The sequence below is a fragment of the Corvus hawaiiensis genome, chromosome Z (assembly GCF_020740725.1).
Source record: "Corvus hawaiiensis isolate bCorHaw1 chromosome Z, bCorHaw1.pri.cur, whole genome shotgun sequence".
In the NCBI taxonomy this organism is placed as follows: domain Eukaryota; kingdom Metazoa; phylum Chordata; class Aves; order Passeriformes; family Corvidae; genus Corvus; species Corvus hawaiiensis.
The window spans coordinates 9,715,589-9,736,288 of NC_063255.1; the positions used below are offsets into that span (position 1 = coordinate 9,715,589).

Below are 20,700 nucleotides of genomic sequence, written 5' to 3' on the forward strand. Positions count from 1 at the left end.
AGGAATGAAACACAACAGCTGTGAACATGGAGACCAGTTTGTCAAGACTGTTGGCAGTTATTGGTGAAGAATGCATGAATATTGTGTGATACTGTGTGTTAACCTCAGTCTTTTAGATGAAGCTGGAAGAATGAACAGTCTGACAGAGAGTCTTCAATTATCTAAAAAAATAAATTATAGTCTTGAAGTCTCCTTTGTAAGTGGAAGGGCTCTTTGCATCATGCTACAGTATCTAGCTGTATGTTCAGATAAAATATGCAAGGCTCCACACTGCAGATGTTAAATAATAGTTCATAAAGTAATAGTATTAATGAGGTTACCTGTTCAGAGCAGAGGTTGTCTGGTCTCCTTTAAGCTCCTATGGATCTTAAAAAATCTTAGTACTGCATCTGTCTGACACTGACTCAGGTGTTTACATGTAAAATGCCTGCAGGAAGGTGGATGAATTGCAGCCAGTAGCCCTGTGTAGGCTTTTCCTCCCCACGAGCTGCATCTGCGTGGGATGACTCTTTGTATTTCCCACCATCTCAATTCTGTGTAAGTGATTATACTTTCTTGGAAAAGCAAAATGAAATGTGATCATCTACATCACTATTTCTATCCTTATGAGGAGCAAGGGAACTTTCTGTCTCTATCTTGATACACACATAGTAGACCAGTAGAAAATACACTGGGAGATGACCTGCCCAGCCTACAGGAACCATTTTCTCATTTTTAAGACACCGCTGTGAAATGAGGGAAGGCCAGTTTCACATCTGTGATCAGAAGTCAAGAAAAGCAATACATCTTTTAACTGTGCAACTTTATGTGCTGAAGAATCTCTTTGTTTCTCCCTTTAGCTTTGAACAGACCTTCCCATGCATGATAAGCTTACTGCCGTGCAAGTATCTTGACATGGAGGTCAAAAATGTGAAAATGGATGCATTAAAAAAGCAAGTTCTTTTTGATGAATTGGCATTTTTTCACTAATTAATACAAAAGGAACTGGGAAGCCATAATTAGGTTTTATCAGAGATAAAATTACCAGGATCAGCAGCTGTATTGTGCCAGTGTTTCTGTCTTGTGTATGCTGGTGCTGCTAGTAGCATAGCTGTTGGCACAACACCAAGCAGATGTAACAATTATAGTGCTAATAAAACTTTTTTTCTTCTTCTTTTCATTGCAACTATTAAACAATAGATACAAAGTTACATAATTTTGACCTAATTATACATTTTTCTATATTACTTCCCTAAATTGCTACTTCAGTTTGCTTCTTGAAATAACTGGATTTCCTGTGGGTGAGATGTTCATGGCTAAGCATGCCAGTTTAGCTAAAGGCATTGTGGGGCACACAGAATTCAGCATTATGCAATGTTTCTGTATGGCAGGGTCAATGGGTTGAGGTGAAGCCCATGCAGGAAACCACTGCTTCTGATAAGCAGACTTAACATACATGTCCAAAAAACTTTCATTGAAATGGAAGTAGCCGATTGACACATGTCAGCCTCTGTTCAGAGTCAGCATCAAAGGTATCTGCAGCATCCATTCAGTGCCCAGGTGCAGATGTCCCCGTTGTGGGTGCTGGAGCTGCACAAACTGCTGCTTGTGCCCAGAACTAACCCAAAGGGACCCAGCAGAGATGAACTGATCCCTTTTGCTTCCCCAGAGTGCTTGTGGGGAATAGCTCCTTTTGTCTCCTACTCCTCCCCTTTAGGCACTTCTTTTAATGTATATTCTTTTTCACTGGCACAGTAAATTGAAAAAAAGGGGGGGAAAAAAAAGAAATGAATTCAAATTGTTTAAAAGATAAGGAAGATTGTACAAGACGACAGGATAGGTATTAAATTTCACTTCAAAACTGGTGATTCTAAGGAGGCCATTACAGCATATCTGATATTTTTAAATAAGTTGTCATCTTTATAGTCTCTTTCTCGTTAAGAAAGAAAACCATCTTGCCTTAAACTTGATACAGTTTCACCAGTAGTAGCTTGGAGGAGAGATGTTTTTCTTTTCATGCCTTGGGGCTCTGATTGTTGTTTCATTAAATCAGAGTCGTGTCATTGCCTCTGTGAAGAGAGGAACTGATCCTGGTTTTCATGCTGCTTCACTCCCCTTTCTAAAGCAGTAAAAAGGAAACTTGTGCAAGATAAAGAACAGACTAAGAAAACAAATCCTATTCAGAAATCTCCCTATAACTTAATTAATTTCTCAATTACACTAATTGAAAGGAACAATAATAAGAGATTGTGTATTTTGTGGCAATTGAAAGGAAATGTTTAATTACTGCTTGTAAGTAAAATGACAGTTTAAAGCATTCTTGTAAGCAACAGTACTCTTTGGGGGGTAATTAGTGAGAAATAGATGGTAAACAGATGATAGCTTTCAGGCTAAACAAATCTCTTCAGTTCCATCTCATGATAAAGAACTATAAAAATTAACTTACCATTAACATACCATTCAGTAGGAATACTTACATTTTATTTTGATCTGTATTTGATTATAAACTGTTTTTTCTTGATGTGCAAATATCTATATGTTAAGTAAAGTAGCAGTAAGGAAAGCAGATTGTAGAAATATCTCTAGAGCCCTAATAAATTCAGCCATTCAGTGACTGTTGGATGGATAGGTGAGCTTATTACTTTGGCACTACCAAAATAAGATAGCCAAATTTTTGACTGGCAGGTGCACTGCTTGGTGTCTTTTCTGAACACAGCCAGATCTCTGGTCATTTAAGAACCATCTGTGCTTACTCATTTTTGAGTAATCATCATGGATAATCATCCTGTGAGTTAAAGTTAGTGCTAACTTCAGGTCTGACCAAATATTTGGTTAGAGAGTGTCCTTTAGTGCCTTGGTAGTCAGGTCAGAAGTTCGGCTGGCTCATGAAACAGCCATTGTATGCCAGAGGATCACGCATAAATGAGAAGTGTTTCTGAAATGGAAATAACTTGTTTTTCAGTGTGGCAAGAGAGGGACAGGAATTGGAGTCTTGTCCCCACTTGAAACATGGAGGTATTTCAACATGCAAAACCTTCCTCTCTTTTCCTAATAATACCAGTCAAAGAAAGGATGAAAAGGAGTATAAAAGACTGAACTGCCCAAACACCAGACTTAGAGCTGCTCTTGCAAGGGGCACAGCAGTGTTTCCTGATTCCTGGCTGAATTTCCATTGGAGAGCAAGAACCCCTATGGCCAAGTGCCTGAAAACTGGCTGAGGCCCTCTAGTGCATATGGAGCAGTAGCCTAAAGAGATTATTTTTAATATTAGGACACAATGAACAAGTCCACTCCTGTACAGGTGAAAAAACTGTGGAAGAGAATGAGCACTCCAAACAGGAAATGCATATTAGCAGCTACTAAAGATCATGCTTTTAAATGCCAGGTGAAATTGAACAGACATTGAGCTTAAACCTTTTAGGAATATTTATCCAGAGCTCTTTCTAACTTGGGAAGGTGTTCCTGCCCTTTCTCTTATTTCTTTTCCCCAGTAATCTAAAAAACTATTCAGAGCCTAACCCAAGGGCAGTAGGTCCTTGTGTTTACATAACATGAGTTCCTTGCAGTAATAAGGAATCCTCGTTAGTGAGGCAGGATTCCCTTATGGTAGGAGAGAGTTGAGCAGCGATTATGTTCTCCACTTTATTCTGGCTGCTAGTAGCTGAGCTCTAGGCTAGAGTCATCAGCAGAGCTAACAGAGAGCAGCAGACCCAGTCTATTACTGTGTGGTTCCTCAGCTGTGAGTCAAGGCACACAAACAGTTGGTTTGGACTGTGAGGCTGACAGTGACTGCAGAGAACAGATAATAACTTTGGAGACTTTGTATCATCCAGATGTTAAGCTCATTAAATAGCATGGTTTGCAGTATGAGACAGAGAAGAGGCATGTAACAATATCCTGCAGTGGCTACATGCTGATGCCTTAAGAGGCCACCTAAAACAGAGACCAGACAAGAATAAGGGAATAAAGGCAGGTATTTATTTGAAGGGCCTTCAAAGGTACACCGTGGGAAGCCAGAGGCTACTGCCAAGATGGACCCCAGGATGGACAACAGGTCACGAATTCTTCTCGCTTTTATAGGTTTGGTTCATTAGCACATCAGAGTTAATTCTCCAATTAAAGCTTCAGTTTAATGATGTAATTTCCCCTCAGCTTACCCCCCCCTTAGAGATTCTTTGGTTTATACTTTTCGGGCCTACAATGGTTTGAGTGTCCTTGAAGAACAGGCCTGGAGAGGCTTTGTGCTAATTTCTAGCATGAGAGAGCGGAAATTAACAGGCTACAAGAAACTTCAGAATTACACACTTATCAGTAAAGGATTTGAAAAATATTAAAGTTAAAACCTAAGGCATCAATGCCCTACCCAGACTCCCACAGTCAAACACTGGCAGGGCTGGAAATGTGGGTTGCCCATCTTTTTTTGAGCAGGAATACCAGTTTTACCTCATTTACAGCACTATGTATCAGGAGTAATGCTTGTAGCTGATGACATGCTAAGGAGTTAAAGAAGAGAAAAATACCATGTTCTCAGAATAAATGTGACAAGAAAAATTGAAAATTTGTTAAATAGCCATTAATAAATATAAGCTATACAATTCTCATTCCTTTCCCATTAATCTGCAACTTAATATCTTATATTATTATTTTAACATAGAACCCACTTACGATGTTAGATTGGAAGTTCTTCCAAAAGGAAAAAAGTGTAGCCTCGTGTCTATGATTGTCTAATACTATTCAAATTCTTCCTAGGAGAAGCCTCAGGGATTTTTTTCCAGACATTATTTTAATTATACAGATTAGATTATTCATTTAGCAAACTGAAGCAATATCATGTGATATTCAGACATCCAACTGTGCAGCTCCGCTAGGGAGTTGTCACTACTGAATACTGGGTTAAGAAATAATTTTAAAAGCTTGTAAACAATCTAGTATCTAATTTCTCAAATTATTGAGTGAAAAAGCAAATTAATTTATTATATCATATGAGAGAGAGAAAGATACCATACAAAGGGGGATATGTGCCATGTGAAATTACACATTCTTTTTAGGGGGAGTAATGTAATTTGTATGTACCATTTTAATAGCATTGCAAAATAGAATAGAATTTAATTGAAACAGCTTATAAAGCGTTTTAGCAAAATAGCTGCTTTTAAAGTGCACAGCATTTTAAATTCAAAATAGTATCTTTAAATGGAAATTATTTCATTCTGGGATCTGTGTGCAATCTTTTGCAAATCTTATTCCTTTATTCTTAAAAAATAAATTTTGCTGAAAGATTGTTTTAAAAAGTGATATTACTTCTTTTTCATTAGGAGAAAAACTGTTCTCCTTTATAATATTTTCAGTAGTCATTCACTGCACTTGGAGTTACGCTTCTCTGCAGAAAGAAATTTTAACACATGAAATATAGATATGATGCTTAAAAATTAATTGCCTGTGAATTTTTCATCACATGAAACTTCAGTTTGTTGGGTTTTTTTTTAATTTCTTCCTCAATGTGAGTGAAAAGTCAACACTCAGCTGAATGCCAAATGTAAGTGTAGTAGACATTACTGTCAATTGTAAACCAGAATGTTATTTTTATATGTTTAATGTTCAGCTAGAAATTAAAGTTTTCTGCATATTTAATAGTTTGTGTAATTCCCTTTCCACTTGCATTTGAATATTTTTGAGAAAGAGGCAGAAAACCTCTCACGCCTTTAATAGGGCAAAGCTTCTCCCCATCTGTGATTCTTTGCAAACGTGTGATCATTGTTCAGTTCTGTCCCTGTCCCTACAGCTCGTGCTATCTCCAGAGCCAAGCATTAGTGCTGCTTGAAAAGGAGGCAGATATTTTTAATAACAAGCACACTTTCCACAAAGCAAAATTTTCCATGAAAACCATTAACTCCTATATGCTCCAAGAAAACTGTTTTTCATTAAACAAAACAAACCAACAAACCGCAGCAAAACCCCAACATAATGTTATTTTACTGTATAACATTTTACATTTTGTTTTAGGTAGCTTTAATATTACATTGTATTTGTCTATACAGTTGTTGCAAATGCCATCCCTCCTGTTCTGTATCATGGGATCCCTGTTGAACCTTCCCTCTTTTCCTCAGAATTTGTCTGTCTGGTACCTCCTGCAGAGAAATGACGGGCCTAAAACGCCATGAATACGCAAATTATGTTAAACTGAGTGTTTATATGCTTTGAAATAATTCACTGGGCCTCTTCCCCCAGTTCTCCTGAACTACTTCAGAAAGATTTTCTCCCTTTCCTTCACTGGAAAATAAATAAAAATCTGTAAGCAGAAAATAAAACCTTGAGCTCAGCAACATGAAGGACAAGAAGCGAGTCAAAGCTCCTCAGTTTGTTTCAATATCACAGAGAAAAAGCACAATATCACAGAGAAAAAGGACTTTGACAGCAATAATTTCTGAGGTGTAAAGCCACTGCACTTTCATAGGGATTAAAAAATACTAGGAAAATCGTTTTTTAATGTTTTAAACTGTGTTTATAGAAACAACCTACTACTAAAAAGCTATTAAAATACTATAAAAATATTTGGGCTGTTCCTTTTTATTCAATGCTTGCTTAAAAACCTGTTAAGATCAGCTGGTTTTTGAAATGCCAGATAACTGTCAGTCACCTGAATCCTGGGTTTAATCAGTACTAAAACCTTTTAAAGGGGGAAATTTCATAACCATATTGTTTTATTAGAATGCAATCCTTTATACATCCGACCATTCTGTAGTTTGGTGCATTTTGTCAGCTGTTATTCATTGATGTGTTGGCACACCAACTACCTTTCCCATACTTCAACCCAGAGACAGCCTCATTTATTGCCTTTCAATACCAGGGCATCCACCTGCTTTTTTTCTGTTAGAAATCTCAAATACATGGTAGAAGGGGTTGGAACTAGATGATCTTTAAAGTCCCTTCCAACCCAAAGCATTCTGTGAGCCTGTAAAAATCCTCACCTGGCGTTTGATAACTAAAGATTCATCAGTGCCTCCCTCTAACATTCACTTTCTTCTTTTGATAGCCAAATTTATTAAATTTCTTCCTTTAAGGCTAAAATTGTAAAAGCACAGCTATAAGGGTGAATAATGGAACCTGAAAGTTCAGTTGGATCTATTGGGCCATTTACATGTATCCTTACAGAAAATTTCATTTAAATAAATGAATATTTGAATGAGTTTAATTACCCTTTGGTAATCTCCCTTTGTTTATGAGAGACAGTCAGGATAACTGGTTCAAATTAGGGACTTAGAAAAAGCTGAACTAAGGTGTCCTATTTTTGTTGTCAGTCACATTTTTCAAGACTGTTTAGCAAAGAGAACAGTCCTAATTTTATAATTCTAAAATATTCTGTTCAAAGTCCAATTTTGGTAATAGTCAAATTTGCTGCCTTTTGATTAGTTTGATTTTTTGAATGTAGTAGCTCAAGAAAATTTACAAATATGAAAATCACTTATGTATTAGGATGTATAGGATATCTCTGGGATCTTTTCTGTGTAGATACTTGCCCTGTAGATCATAAAATGTCACCTACACAAAACTGATTTTCTTTAGGTTATATAAACCTCATTCTTCTCTCACAAGCAAATCTGGTGAAGGACAGCAATTTTCTTTGCTATCAGATGTACTAATGCCAGTCTACACCCCAGTTTGGTCATTTTGACCCACTTGCAAGTTTTCGAGATACCAAGCTGCAGTGAGAGGACGTAATCTCAAGCTTTGCCAGGGAAGTTTCAGGTTGGACTTTAGGAGGAATTTCTCCATAGAAAAAGTGATTAAACATTGGAATGGGCTGGTGCTCAAGGAGGTGATGGAGTCACCATCCCTGAAGGTGTTTAAAGTTGTGGCACTCAGTCCTGGCCTGGTTGACATTGTGGCATTCAGTCATAGGTTGGACTTGATGATCCCAGAGGTCTTTTCCAACCTAACTGATTCTGTGATTCTGTAATAGAAAAATACATAAAGGCAAGATATTGTTAGTAGGCTTGTGCTAAGTAATGGTTTGACATTTAGGGTGGTATAAAGCTTGAGATACTAATATGAAAGATGAAAATAGAATGAACTGAGTTTTAAGAGGTGAAGTAATAATAATATGATGAAATTCAGAAATTCAAAGTTCAAGGACTCAGGTACTAGTACAAGCTGCTGCTATAAACTAGGAGATGAAGAGCAAAGCAGCTATAAGTGGCAAGGGGAAAATGAGAAATCTGAGTGCTGAAGCTGCTCATAAAATAGCTGTAAACAACATTTTCAATGTGTCTTGGTTTTCCAATAGATGGGAAAGAAATCAGTATGAACTACAATTTGGTGATACTTCCTGTAAAATATTATGTACTATTCTAGTAATTGCAGTTGGATAAAAATGAACTCAAAACTAGAACAGATAAAAGAGGGCCAGTTCTGAACAAAAATGCTGTGTCTGAACAAAAAGCAGAATAGACTACCTGCAGGATGCTGGGAAGAGACACAATTCCCATCTATAAACACTCACCAAGAGACAGAATCTTTTGGAGCTGCTGGATAATTTTGTACTAACATTAGTTGATTTAAACTGCATCTGAATATATTTAGACCGAAATTTAAAATAAGGTTCAGAACTATGTATAAGACCGCAGAGCTTCTTGAAACATTATGTTTGTTACTTAGAAAGGCTTTGTCTTGATTGACTTCCCCCTGTTATCTTTCTACTGCTTCTCAGTGAGTTAAGTCTTCTGCGTATTTTAATGATGCATAGATTCTTCTTTTATACATGGGACACAAGTATTTTCAAACCATTTTAAGAGTACTGATGCATTTGTTGCATCTCAATTGTGGGACAGAACTTGCTTGATTCAGTAGAAGGATTTCAAAAATGATCTCTGCTTTCTTTTAGATTTGCAATCAGTATATAGGATCTTTTTTTCCACAGTTCATTGAACTTTGTATTTGTAAAGCTATGGCTCTGAATGGCTATAAATCTCCAATAAAGTGCTATTTATAGTTGCTTACAGTTTTTGGGGGCAAACTTTCTTAGAAGTTAGGCTCTATTGCTGAGGACAAAATTATTGTGAGAAGTGCAAAACGCCTATTGTTCAAGCTGGACTTTCAAGTGATGGTACAGGGACCTAGGTTCTTTAGAAAACTAGCCAGTTATGGAAGTTGTTGAATGTTGCCATTTTGGAAAAATATGACTTTGGCACTTGTGCCTGAAATGTATTCAGGTAGTTTAGAGGAGGACCAGTTCCAGGCACATGAAGGTAATTAGATTTATGTTTTTTAACTGATACTATTCATGTCTTTCAAATATTTATATCATTTATTATATCAAGGACAGAATGCTGAGCTGTAAAGATTATTAAGATGTCAAGAATTTTTTCAGCTAAGAAGGTCAACTAGTTAGTTATGAAACTTTATGAGGAAAGGACCCAGTAGGCTCAACATATATACTAAAAAATGTGAAAGATCAACATTCAGGTTTCTGTCTTACTGGTTTCATTGGGATATTTTCTGTATTGTGATACTATATTAATTTTAAAATATTTTCCCTGCCTCAGCTGCAAATTGTTATGCACAAGATGTCGTTCCTCTCCTTTGCCTTTTTCCATGCTTATTTTTTTAAGGATAACTACTTTCCTAACCAACTCTATTAACGACCCCATGTAACTGATGTCATACTCGTCACCTTTGGCTGGAGAAGGTCATTAGCAGATTTTGCTACATACAAAGAGCCCATGGATAAGATTATGTCTGAAATCACAAGATTCACTTCTTAGTGGATGGTGTTTTGCATTAAAATATGTGGAATGTTACTTTGAAACTTTGAAATCCACTTAGCTGTTACCTATTTCAGCAATTCTGTAGCATGTATGGGCATTTTCATTTCAGTGATGAATATAAAACAGATATAAATTACTGAAATTATGACAGTGCAATATATTAATCATATTAATATACATATTCATTTTAGGACAAACAATTCAATATTCATTTAAAAAAAATATAGTTGTTGAGTGGTCAGCAACACAGTATTTACTCCATTTGATGAGATACTGAAAAGACCAGGAATACATATTTGTAACAGTTATGGCACCTCCCTTTAGATGTGCGCACATGAAGTCCTTTACTAAATAGTCCTTCTTGGAAAATCAAGTGCTACTTGCAGGAGCAAGGATGGAAAGGCAATTAGAAATTAAAAAGGAGGGCATTAGCAGAGTCTTTTGGGTTTGAATGCAGTCCGGTGCTTCTCATATGACGTACAAAAAGCCAAAAATAAAATTAAAAAAAGACAGTCAATCTTGAGGGGACTTACTGTGGCTCCAAAAGTTATTTTACACAAATATAATAAATACCAGGGGTGCTTTTATCAATGTGGAATTAAGACAACTATTTTCTGAATAAAGCAAACAAACAAAAAACCAAACAAAACAAAAAAAAAAAAGTAGCAAAATCCCACCCCAAAGCAAAACACCAAGCAAACCAAAATTTTAAGTCTAGAGGGGAAAAGATAGAAGATGCAGTGTACTAATGAGAAGAGTTATGAGAGAGAAATTATTTTACTCAGATATTTAAATACAGGTTCAAATATCAGATCTGATGGGTAGCTCAGGATCAGTTACAGCTCTTTTAAATATGATTAAAAAATAATTTAAAAAAAATTAACTTTACTCACAATTTTATTCACTTCCTATCTGAAATTATAATTAGAAAAATCAAGAAGCTACTGAATTATCATATTTTTTTAGGGATTCAAAACACTAATGAGAATTTAAAAATATTTTTTACATCTTTTATCTTCTTCTGAAAATATTTCAGTTCTCTTAAGCTATTTGCATTTTTTTAATGCATAAAAAAAGCCCCAGGAATAAATACCAGTAGAATTACATAAAAATGAAAATTACCTTTATTTCTAACCATTATTGATATCTGTGGTAACCACAAAGAAAATACTCTTCAAAATTAATTTAGACAAATTCCTGGTTTATTACACTAATTTGACAAGACCATATTACTCTTGCTGTCTTTGTATATTCATTTCTGCACACTTTTTTTGCAACTGACATGTGACACACCACAGTGGAAACTAATCTCGGATAGCCACAGTATGGCCATAATATGTATCAGGATGAAAAAATGAACTTGCCTTTCTGAGGAATTGAGAAAGCAATGATTTCTTGTGCTGAGTTAATGAAAGATATTAGTTGCTGTGCAAGACAGCAAGTTAAAAGTTTTAAGGTAACACTACATGTGAACAGAACATCAAGAAGAGAGTAGTAGAACTGTGAATGATACAGAAAATGAGCAAAAATCACACACTGAGAAATATTAGGAAAAAATTTATTAAAGAGATAGTGATGGTGTACTGCACCCTCACAGGCTCAGTTATTTAGATATGGAAAGGGCCCTTGATACTATATTAGATAGTTAAATAATTCTGGGAATTGTGAAAGACTTTTAACTTCTTCCAAGATTTTTTAAAGAAAAGGTTGGTAATATTCAGCTGCGCCTATTATTGAATATATTACTAATTTGGAAATACTTTGAGACACATCAGTGATAAGCACTACACTCCTACTAGTTTTATTTTTTCTTTTGCCCTAAAATTCTCATGTGTCAGCATAAATTCTGTTAAAGAAAAGAGCTTGCTGGTGCAGGAGAAAGCCCCTGTTCAAATAACAGCACTAATGAAAGGCAGCAGTGGAAATTGCTGCCCAAGCAATTTTCTCATAGCTCGAATTTTCTCTATTTCAAGGTCATTCTGGTATAAAAGTCCTTTGCAGCTTGCTTGCAATATGCATCTGAATGAATGTATTTCTTTTATTAGCAAGGATTATTCGTTATTAGTGTTACTTAAGCACATTTGTGTGTGAGTAAGATTGTGTAGAGGGAGCAGCCTCTGTCCTAGAGGCCATAGTGATGTCTGATTCTAACCCACAACATATGGATAAATTTCTTCATATCAGAACAGAAACCAATGGCAAGCATGCAAACTTAAATCATGCATCTAAAGGATGTGGGTGAAGAATTGGTACTGCAGAGGGGCAAAATGACTGTGCAGAGGTTAAATCACTCATATATTCATCATACAATGTTAAATAGTTCTATGCAAAATTACTTTCCTCTTATTTTTGGAATGCATGTTGTACACATGGCCTCATCTTATCTTTTGCCACGTTGCAAAGCAAAAGCTAATTTCAATTTCAGAAGATAGAATAGTCTTCAACTATATAAGTTAAAGGATATGTGCTGCAGTTCACAAGGAGGGCATGTACATCATACATTTGGTTAATTGTTCTACAGAGGTGCCAATCCTAATTAGGATTTCATTGGCTTTTCCATTGAAAACAGTTTAAATTCCCTAATTAAGCATGAAATAATTAATAAAAAAATAAATTAACACTGTTTACATACACTAATCAAGTTTCTGCCGAGTTTTAACATGCTTTTCAACCTGAGATGGGATTTATCCTTCTCTCCCTCAGTGCCTTATCCTTTTAAGCTGAGACAAGGATGGGAGCTCTGAGGGGAAAAGATCTTATTATGGTGGTGTTTGTCCATTTGCACTTTAGACAATGTGTGCGTTTTGTGGGTCTCAGATTATCATGTAGTGAAGTACAATACAACTCTGAGTATTGCTCTGAGTATGAGTATTGAGTATGATTCAGGACTTTATTTTCTGAAATTTATGCTATCCAGAAAGGCTTCTGAAAAAGGGAAGCAAAAACCAAAAAAAAACCCCAAAACCCCAGAATATAGGACAGAGGACTAGTAAAAACCAAAGAAACCAAATGTACAAGGTAAATGAGGTGAGCTCTTCTAAGTCTCCAGGGTCCTGGTATCTTTTTCTTCCCTCGGTTTCTATTTCCTAATGCCACACCTATTTTTCTAGTTTACCTCTCTCTTCTCTTATTCCCTCCTGAGGAATGTTTTCTATTTAATTATCTCCACAGGTTTTAACTTCGTAAGCATACACAACATGAATGTGTTGCATATTAATACCAGCATAGGCAGTTTCTAAAACTTCCCGCCTTAAGCTCTCCCTGAATGCAGTGCTATGGACTAAGCCCTGTGTACAGCTCTCATGTCTACTGCATGAGCTAAAAAGTGTGTTGGTGTATTTTTGCAGCTCCTGTACGGCTGGCAATTTAGGAAACATATGAGAAGTACGAGGATTTGGCTTCTTACACATTCATGCGGATATTAGCATCACTGCTAAAGGCAGTTTCTGTAATTTATAGATGTGCTGTCATGTGACAGCATTACCTTAACTAATATTTTTGTGAGGGTTTTCTGACATAAGAAAAAATGTTATCCTTATAAAATATGTAAAGCTTAAGTGGACACATGAGTGAATTTTTATTTTGTAGGTACATCTGGATAGCAAAAATTTGAGGTTTTTCTGATTTTTCCTTCTTTTTTTATTTTTGTCTTGACAGTACAAACAAGTGGAACAGTACATGTCATTCCACAAGTTACCTGCTGAAATGCGCCAGAAGATTCATGATTACTACGAGCATCGCTACCAAGGCAAGATCTTTGATGAAGAAAATATTTTGAATGAGCTCAATGATCCTCTCAGGGAGGTAAGATTGAAGTATTTGAATAGCTCTTCATGCTATGAAAAAATTTCTTATTTTTGAATGCTCTTTCTATTCTGTAACATTTAATCTTCTTTAACATAGTCAATGAATCACCAGGATAATTAAATTTATACTAGGTTGACACAAAGAAATAAGCAGATCTACACTATTCAGAACTAGTCTGTCAGAGTCACTGCCACGCAAGGATGTCAAAGGGTAAAAATCCTGTCAAAGAGTAAAACCCCACCCTTATTGTTGACTGAAACTCCTGTTTTTCTGCCACTTTTTAAAACAGAGAGTGGCGAGACTAAAATCCTGGGTGAAAATCTTTTTTTGCTTTCCCTACTTGCTAACCATACATCTATACAGATGAAACCACTGAAAGTCACCACAAAGGGAGAGTTGCTTTGTTTCATTTTGTAAAGTAGCATCATTGGTAAAGGTGATCTTTACTGGAGATGAGTAAGCTAGAATAATATATATATAAGCCATTAAAAGATCTCTTTTGTTAAAACTTTAGTTGGCATTGCACTTTTGGGGTTTATGCTGTGCTATGTGATGTGATGTGATGTGATGTGATGTGATGTGATGTGATGTGATGTGTGGAAGCAGTTGGAATTTTCTTCAGTTGCGTGGGATGAAGGCAGTGTTCATCCTGCGGTAGCAGAAGTAGCTGCTTAATGGGAATATAAATCAGGCTGTCTTCTGTTGGGTTGTGCTTGTGCCTGACCTGCTCTAGGAGGTTGGCTGATCTCCTGTAGTGAAAGCAGAGAAAAAAACCCGGAAAATAATCAAGTTTAAAAACTCAGAGAGAAGAGAGCATAAACAGGGAAAAGAGAAAAGGAACAAGAAAAGTAACAGTGGAGCAGTCTGGTACGTGATTAAACCTGTGTAATTTTCAGTGCTACCAAGTAATGCCTTTTAATATCCTCTGCTCTTGGAGGAGTGGTGCTGATTATGTGTCCATATATGTGTATATATATGGCTATCTATAATGTGTATATATAGCACCCAAGAGAGCACAGCATGACATCTGTACTTTGGAAAGATAGGTGAAGGTTGGTCTGGTTTTTTCAAGTTTTGAGGCACAAGGGGAGCATAGGTCTGTGGTGAATTGCCTGTACTACTGAGTCCTGCACTTTGTTGGGAAGGGAAAACAACGTCATACAATTCATTGCCAAATCCAATCAAGTTACATACTTAAAATAGCCATAAGAAACAAAGCCTTGCCAAGTCACAGTTTATCCACATCTCTGTTATGAAAGTCCAACAGTAGCTTCCCTCCTACAAACTGCCTAATGGGAATGGTGAGTGTTGCCCAAAATTGCTGGGTCTTTGCTAGATGTTTCAAGTCAAAATCAGGCCAAATCATGATTGTTCTAACAATTTAATAGCCCATGACTGAATTGCAGATCCTGGGCCTACTTTATTCCCCCCTAACATAGATGTAGCCTGAGGCCCTCCTTTATACTGTGAGTTTTTAAGTGTTTTGGAGTCCAGGTAGAGGGCGTAGGCTTCTGCATTGCCAGTGCCTGTTTACACTGTGGCTCCACTCAGTAGCTGTTAAAATGCCAAGAGGAGAATGTACCACAAAAATCTGCCATGTGGTACAGGAAAAGTGTGGGAATTATCCCTAGACCACAGTGACAGTCAAAACATGAATCTTGGCCAGTACTGGAGCTTGTGCTTTGTTAAGAGAACAGAAGCATGTACAGGCACATCAGTCACTGGCATCAGAAACAATTTCATCTGTTCCTGCTTCTAAGGAAAGCATTTCTCCAAAAGTGAATTCTAATACCCTTCCATTGCAAAGTACCATTTTACTAACAGCAATTTGCAGTTGTGGCACTCTAATTACCTGTGCTTTCTGCTTTTCCTGCCTCCCTCTTTATTTAATCTATTCCACCCTCCCTCCGCTAACCCTGTCCCCTTCCCCTCCTTTTTTTCTTATAGCTTAGAAGCAGCAAGGCAAACTTGGTCAACCATAAAAAAACCAAAAATCAACTCTGGTGAGAGATCAAGCACCGAAAATTTCAAAAATTAATAAGCCCCTAAAAACATGAACAAGGAATAGCATTTCGTGGAAGGAATGGCTTCTGATTTTGCTATGGTTATGCTGTACTTAGCAGGTCTTCTTTGTTCTCTCTATTATATAAGAAAAATTTAGCTACAATCAGGTTGCACACTACCCTGCTGACAACACGGTAGTGTTCCAAAGAAAGGTCAAAAAAAGAAAGAGAAAAAATGGGAACTGGACACTGGCAGTGCTAGAACAGGTTTCTCAATGAATCTGTCCAAATTTTCATGGCAGCTTATGTACTGTGCCCTGAAAACACCACTTAGGTATTTTGCTTAGTTAATAGTTCCAATTTATGTTTTAGCTACCACTTCAGTATGTGCAGTTTAGTAGTGCAGGTGGTGGCTTTTTGATGGAAATAATGGATAATAAATTACAGCCATTTAAAGGTGGAACACAGTTGTTCATATATTGGATGGGCTTTACCATCTTACATTCCAATAACTGCACAAGGCTATAATAGGCAACAGCACAGATACCCTGGCTGCATCATTGAAGAATAAATATTTACTGCATTTCTTAAGTTTTTAATTAATCCTACATTTGATTATACTTGGAATTTAGCATAGGGTAAACATTCAGAGTCTCCACAGGACATACTTAGCTTGATGAAATAGCTTCTGAAAAAGATATTAATCTGAAACCATTATTTCCTCACTTGGTATAAGCAGAACAAAAGAAACCATACAAACTTCTGATAATTATAGCATCGTGAAATGTTATGAAAAAAATTGCAGGATTTTCACTACTTCTTGTTCTCAGCCATTCAAATCTACTGTATGGGCTGAAATTTTCCACAGCTATGCTTTCTTTAAGAGTGATGACCTTCTTTTTGGTCCATGTTTTAAAATTTTGGGGGGTTTTTTAGAAGGAAAGTAATTATGCATGATGTAAATATGATCATTCAACCATTAAAAATAGCTAAAGTAAATAGAATTAGCAGCAAAAATCTCATGTAAAAATAATTCTTACATGATAAATGCTAGTAATAAAACTGTATATGCTTACAGAATCATAGAATCAGAGAATATGCTGAGTTGGAAGGGATCCATCAGGATCCTTGAGTCCAACTCCTGGCCATGCTCAGGCCCATCCTTAAGAGTCACACCAGGTGCCTGAGAGCATTGTCCAAATCCTTCTTGAACTCTGTCAGACTTGGTGCTGTGACCACTGCCCTGGGGAGCCTGTTCCAGTGTCCAACCACCCTCTGAGGGAAGAACCTTTTTCTAACCCTCCCTGACACAGCTTCAGGCCATTCTCCCGAGTCCCATCACTGTCACCACAGAGCAGAGATCAGCGTCTGCCCCTCCTCTTCCCCTCATAAGGAAGTTGTAACTGCAGTGAGGTCTCCCCTCAGTCTCTTCTTCTCCAGGCTGAACAGACCAGCTCAGCTCCTCACTGACCTCAACTGCTCCTCACACAGCTTCCCCTCAAGACCCTTCACCATCCTTGTGATCCTCCCTCTAGTAGTTTAATGTCTTTTTTATACTGTGGCCCAAAACTCCACATAGGACTCAAGGTGAGGTCGCACCAGTGCAGAGCAGAGCAGAACAATCATCTCCCTTGATTGCAGAGGTTAAGACTTTCTTTGTAAAAGAGGATGAATGTTCATTTTAATGAGCTTCTGAACATTGTGTAGGGAACATTCATAGCAGATTGGATGATTAAAATAATGAAAATCTGATGAAAGATTTGATGCATGTGTGTGAGTGCCTAGCATTGTTGGATAATAGAAACATATTTATTGTGGGGTATTAACTAAGGCTTCATAAAAAAAGGGAAAAATGAATCCTGAACATTCTTAAATTGTACAAGGTTCTGTCTAAGTGCTTCAAAGCTGAGTAAAGCAACTAGTGGCCGAGCTGTATCCTTCAAGGATATTCTGGTATTAACAAAGAGATTGAGTTTTATGGCTGGGAACTAAGGCAGACATTTATGAGACTGAAAATCTCAATATTCTCCCCTCATTTAATTAACTGCACAATTTGGGTGTATTAGTCCATTGGTAATGTAGTTAATTGGATACTCTTAGGTGAGTATTCACTCAAACTGAATTAACCATAAATTGCAACGTGTTATGTGCATACCTGCTTGTAAGGACACATGCTCTCTGACAGAAGCAAAGGTTAAGGGTTTCTTTTAATTAAATTCAGAAATTGCACTTGAACTGAAAGCATATTCCCTTTTTCACAGTTAGACTTATCTGATAATAAGTGTCCAGTCTTCTCAAGGATAGGATAATCAAGAGGCTCCTGGCAGTTACAGTTTTGGTAGAGATGAAAGATTTTAAATTGCTTCTTAGAGGCCATGCAGGGTTGGATTCATCAAACCTATCTGTAGCTCCATACAAGTTCTGCAATGAGTCTAAGATAATCATCAGGCTCTCTCTGCACACACCACCCACACACACATGGTCTCACAGTAAAGAAAACCTGGCTGACTAGCTTAGAAAAAAGGCTGCATCTTCAAACAGCAGTTGACATGTGAAATAAATTCTGTCTTCAATAGCATTTGCAATTAACTATCTCTCTCCCTCATTTTTTGAGGTAGTGATTAGAAATTGGTAACAATTAGCATGTTTCCCTTATATAAATATCATCTCTAGTTCTTCAGCAGACAGATACTGAACTTCATATTCTTAAACTTGTAATTCTTACCACCTACAAGACTTGAACATCTTTTGGCCTCAGAAGGCCTTAATCCCAAAAGTGGTCTTTGTAACTGTCATGACATGAAATGGAGATGCTACAAACAAGAAGTTCAAAAAAACCAAACACGACAAACTCCCACACACCTAAGAGAAATATATTCCAGAAGGACACCTGAATTATAAAAGTTTAAATACATATACATTGCTAGTTCCATCTTGTAACTGAGTATATGTCCAAGTGACTCAGCTCTCGCCTTTGTCTAAGCCACCAGCCTCAACAGCAGTGGCTGTGGGTAGATGCCTGTGCAAGAACAAGAACAGGGCAAGTATGGTGTGTCCCTTAATGACGTTCCTAGACTCACAGTATTTACAGGTCGAGGGATGCACTGAGACTGATGTGATTTCACTACTGGGTAATACTTAATACACATCTCTTCCAATTACGTATTTGCATTCTTTAGCCTCTGCACTGTCCTTTGTCAAAGAGCACAGACCTGACCCCTCCCGCATGAGAAACCACCACCTTTTGGGATTGAACATGGCTCCAAATGTTGTTTGGTTTTGATGGCCATTAATTCTTGTAGCAAAAGTGATACAGTACAGTCAATTTTTACTGACTCTTTGCATGCCACTTACAATTTCATAGAGTTATATAATAACATCCTTAAACTGTGTGGTTTTGATGGTAAAGAGACATGTTCTACTTAATTCTTTCTTGCATTGAAGCTAGATCATTCTTCTTGCTATTTTCAGGGGTTTTTTTCCCTGGGTCTACCACAGCCTTTTAGAGCTGAGAGCACCAGGTCTGCAGCAAGTATACTGATGTTGTAATAATACAAATAATTCCTAATGTTAATTTGCTTTTTAATATCTGCCAACCATTGAGTTTACTTTTTGTTTTAAATTGTAATGGTAAAAACTAACTCTAAGAGGTAATGAATACATTATTTTACGTATTTATTTAGGGGTTATCACTTAATATTGCTCTCCACCAGTAACTTCCAGCCAGACCATAAGAAGCTTCTTGTAGTTTCTTTTTAACAGGCTTCTCCACCTTTACATGGCACTTTTTCTGGAACTGAGCAGACCTGTATGAAGTCCTTGACCTTTGTTGTTCCCATAGGGATAGTGAATGTAGGTACATTGTGGTACCTATTACAGCCTAATGAGTCAGGTGTAAGGTTCCAAGAAACATCTTTCACAGTACTTAGTGTTGCATCAAGAGTGGCATTTTATGACAGTTCCTGTAAGGAAAGTACTCACACAATAAAGTAAAGGAAAGCTTCCATTACTGGATTTATAATTTATATTGTATCCTAAGTGAAAACTGGACACAAACCAGAAGGTTTGGTACATGTAGACAAATTAGGTATTCTTTTGTGTTTTTAAAGTCAGTTTTAAAATTATCAGTTTCCTAACCTTGGTGTTTTTTCTTAGCTGTTGACCTTCTCCTTTTCCCCATTAAAAGTTACCTCCTTTTTTTAATATCTTTCTTTTGATTTGGTATTTATCTTTAGAAATCACAAAGCAATATATTCTTATTTAGACTATATTATAATGCACAACATACAAAGAATCTCCAGAGTAATAGTATAAGGCCAAAATGGGGTGTAATTAGATTACAGAATGCTTTGAGCCTTTTTAAGAGTGTAGTCAGTATGATTTTGGGTTATGGACTCTCAAACATTAAAATAATGGTAGAAAATCAAATTATTTTATTAAAACACAGTAAAGTATCAGGGAAATACTTAAATTTGGAGATTTTGGTTCTGTAACAACTTATGTGCATAAATTTATCTCATAAAAGACAGAAAGGTAATTAGTTCATTGCAATCCACTGTACTTTTCTGCATTTTAATATGCAGTGATCCTTAGTATGAAGCTTAAAAAGTCGAGCTAAGAAAAATGCATCAATATTATAGATGTACTCACATTGGAAGTAATTTAAATATCTCCCTATCTTTAACTAGTGAATTAAAGGGATTTTTTGTTTGTTTGTTTGTTTGCTTTTCTCGGAGGCACAGATAAAGTGTAACTGTAGTTCATATTCTGGAGTACTGAATCATGAGTGAATTATGCAGCATGTCAGTCTTGCAAAATAAATGCTGATATACCACAGCATTATTTATTTGACTAATGCTGAAAAAGAAAATTGATGTTTTTCAAATATCTGTGCAAATTTTGCCTAAATTGTGGTCCAAGTATACAAGGCTGAAAGAAATTTTTTAGAAGGAACCGTAATGAAGTTTTCAAAACTGAAATAGTAACAAATGGCCATTTTAAAGTGGAAATGGGCAGACAATCACGAAGTGATTGGATTATTGTGTTTTAAGAGGATTTTCCCCCGCAGGTGTGACATGTTAACAAACGGTGTGCACACTCAAGGCTGTTTTCCAGGGACCTAAGACAATGTGGTTTGATTTGCAGAGCTC

The 20,700-nt window shown here is 36.6% G+C and overlaps 1 protein-coding gene across 1 annotated transcript in view; it reads left to right on the forward strand.

Annotated features, from left to right (window-relative positions):
- HCN1 (hyperpolarization activated cyclic nucleotide gated potassium channel 1) overlaps nucleotides 1–20,700 on the forward strand; it is a 207,587-nt gene that overhangs the window by 149,690 nt on the left and 37,197 nt on the right. The window contains exon 5 of the mRNA XM_048291595.1: nucleotides 13,398–13,544. Within this exon, the coding sequence (XP_048147552.1) occupies nucleotides 13,398–13,544 (147 nt within the window). The remainder of the gene's footprint in view (nucleotides 1–13,397; nucleotides 13,545–20,700) is intronic.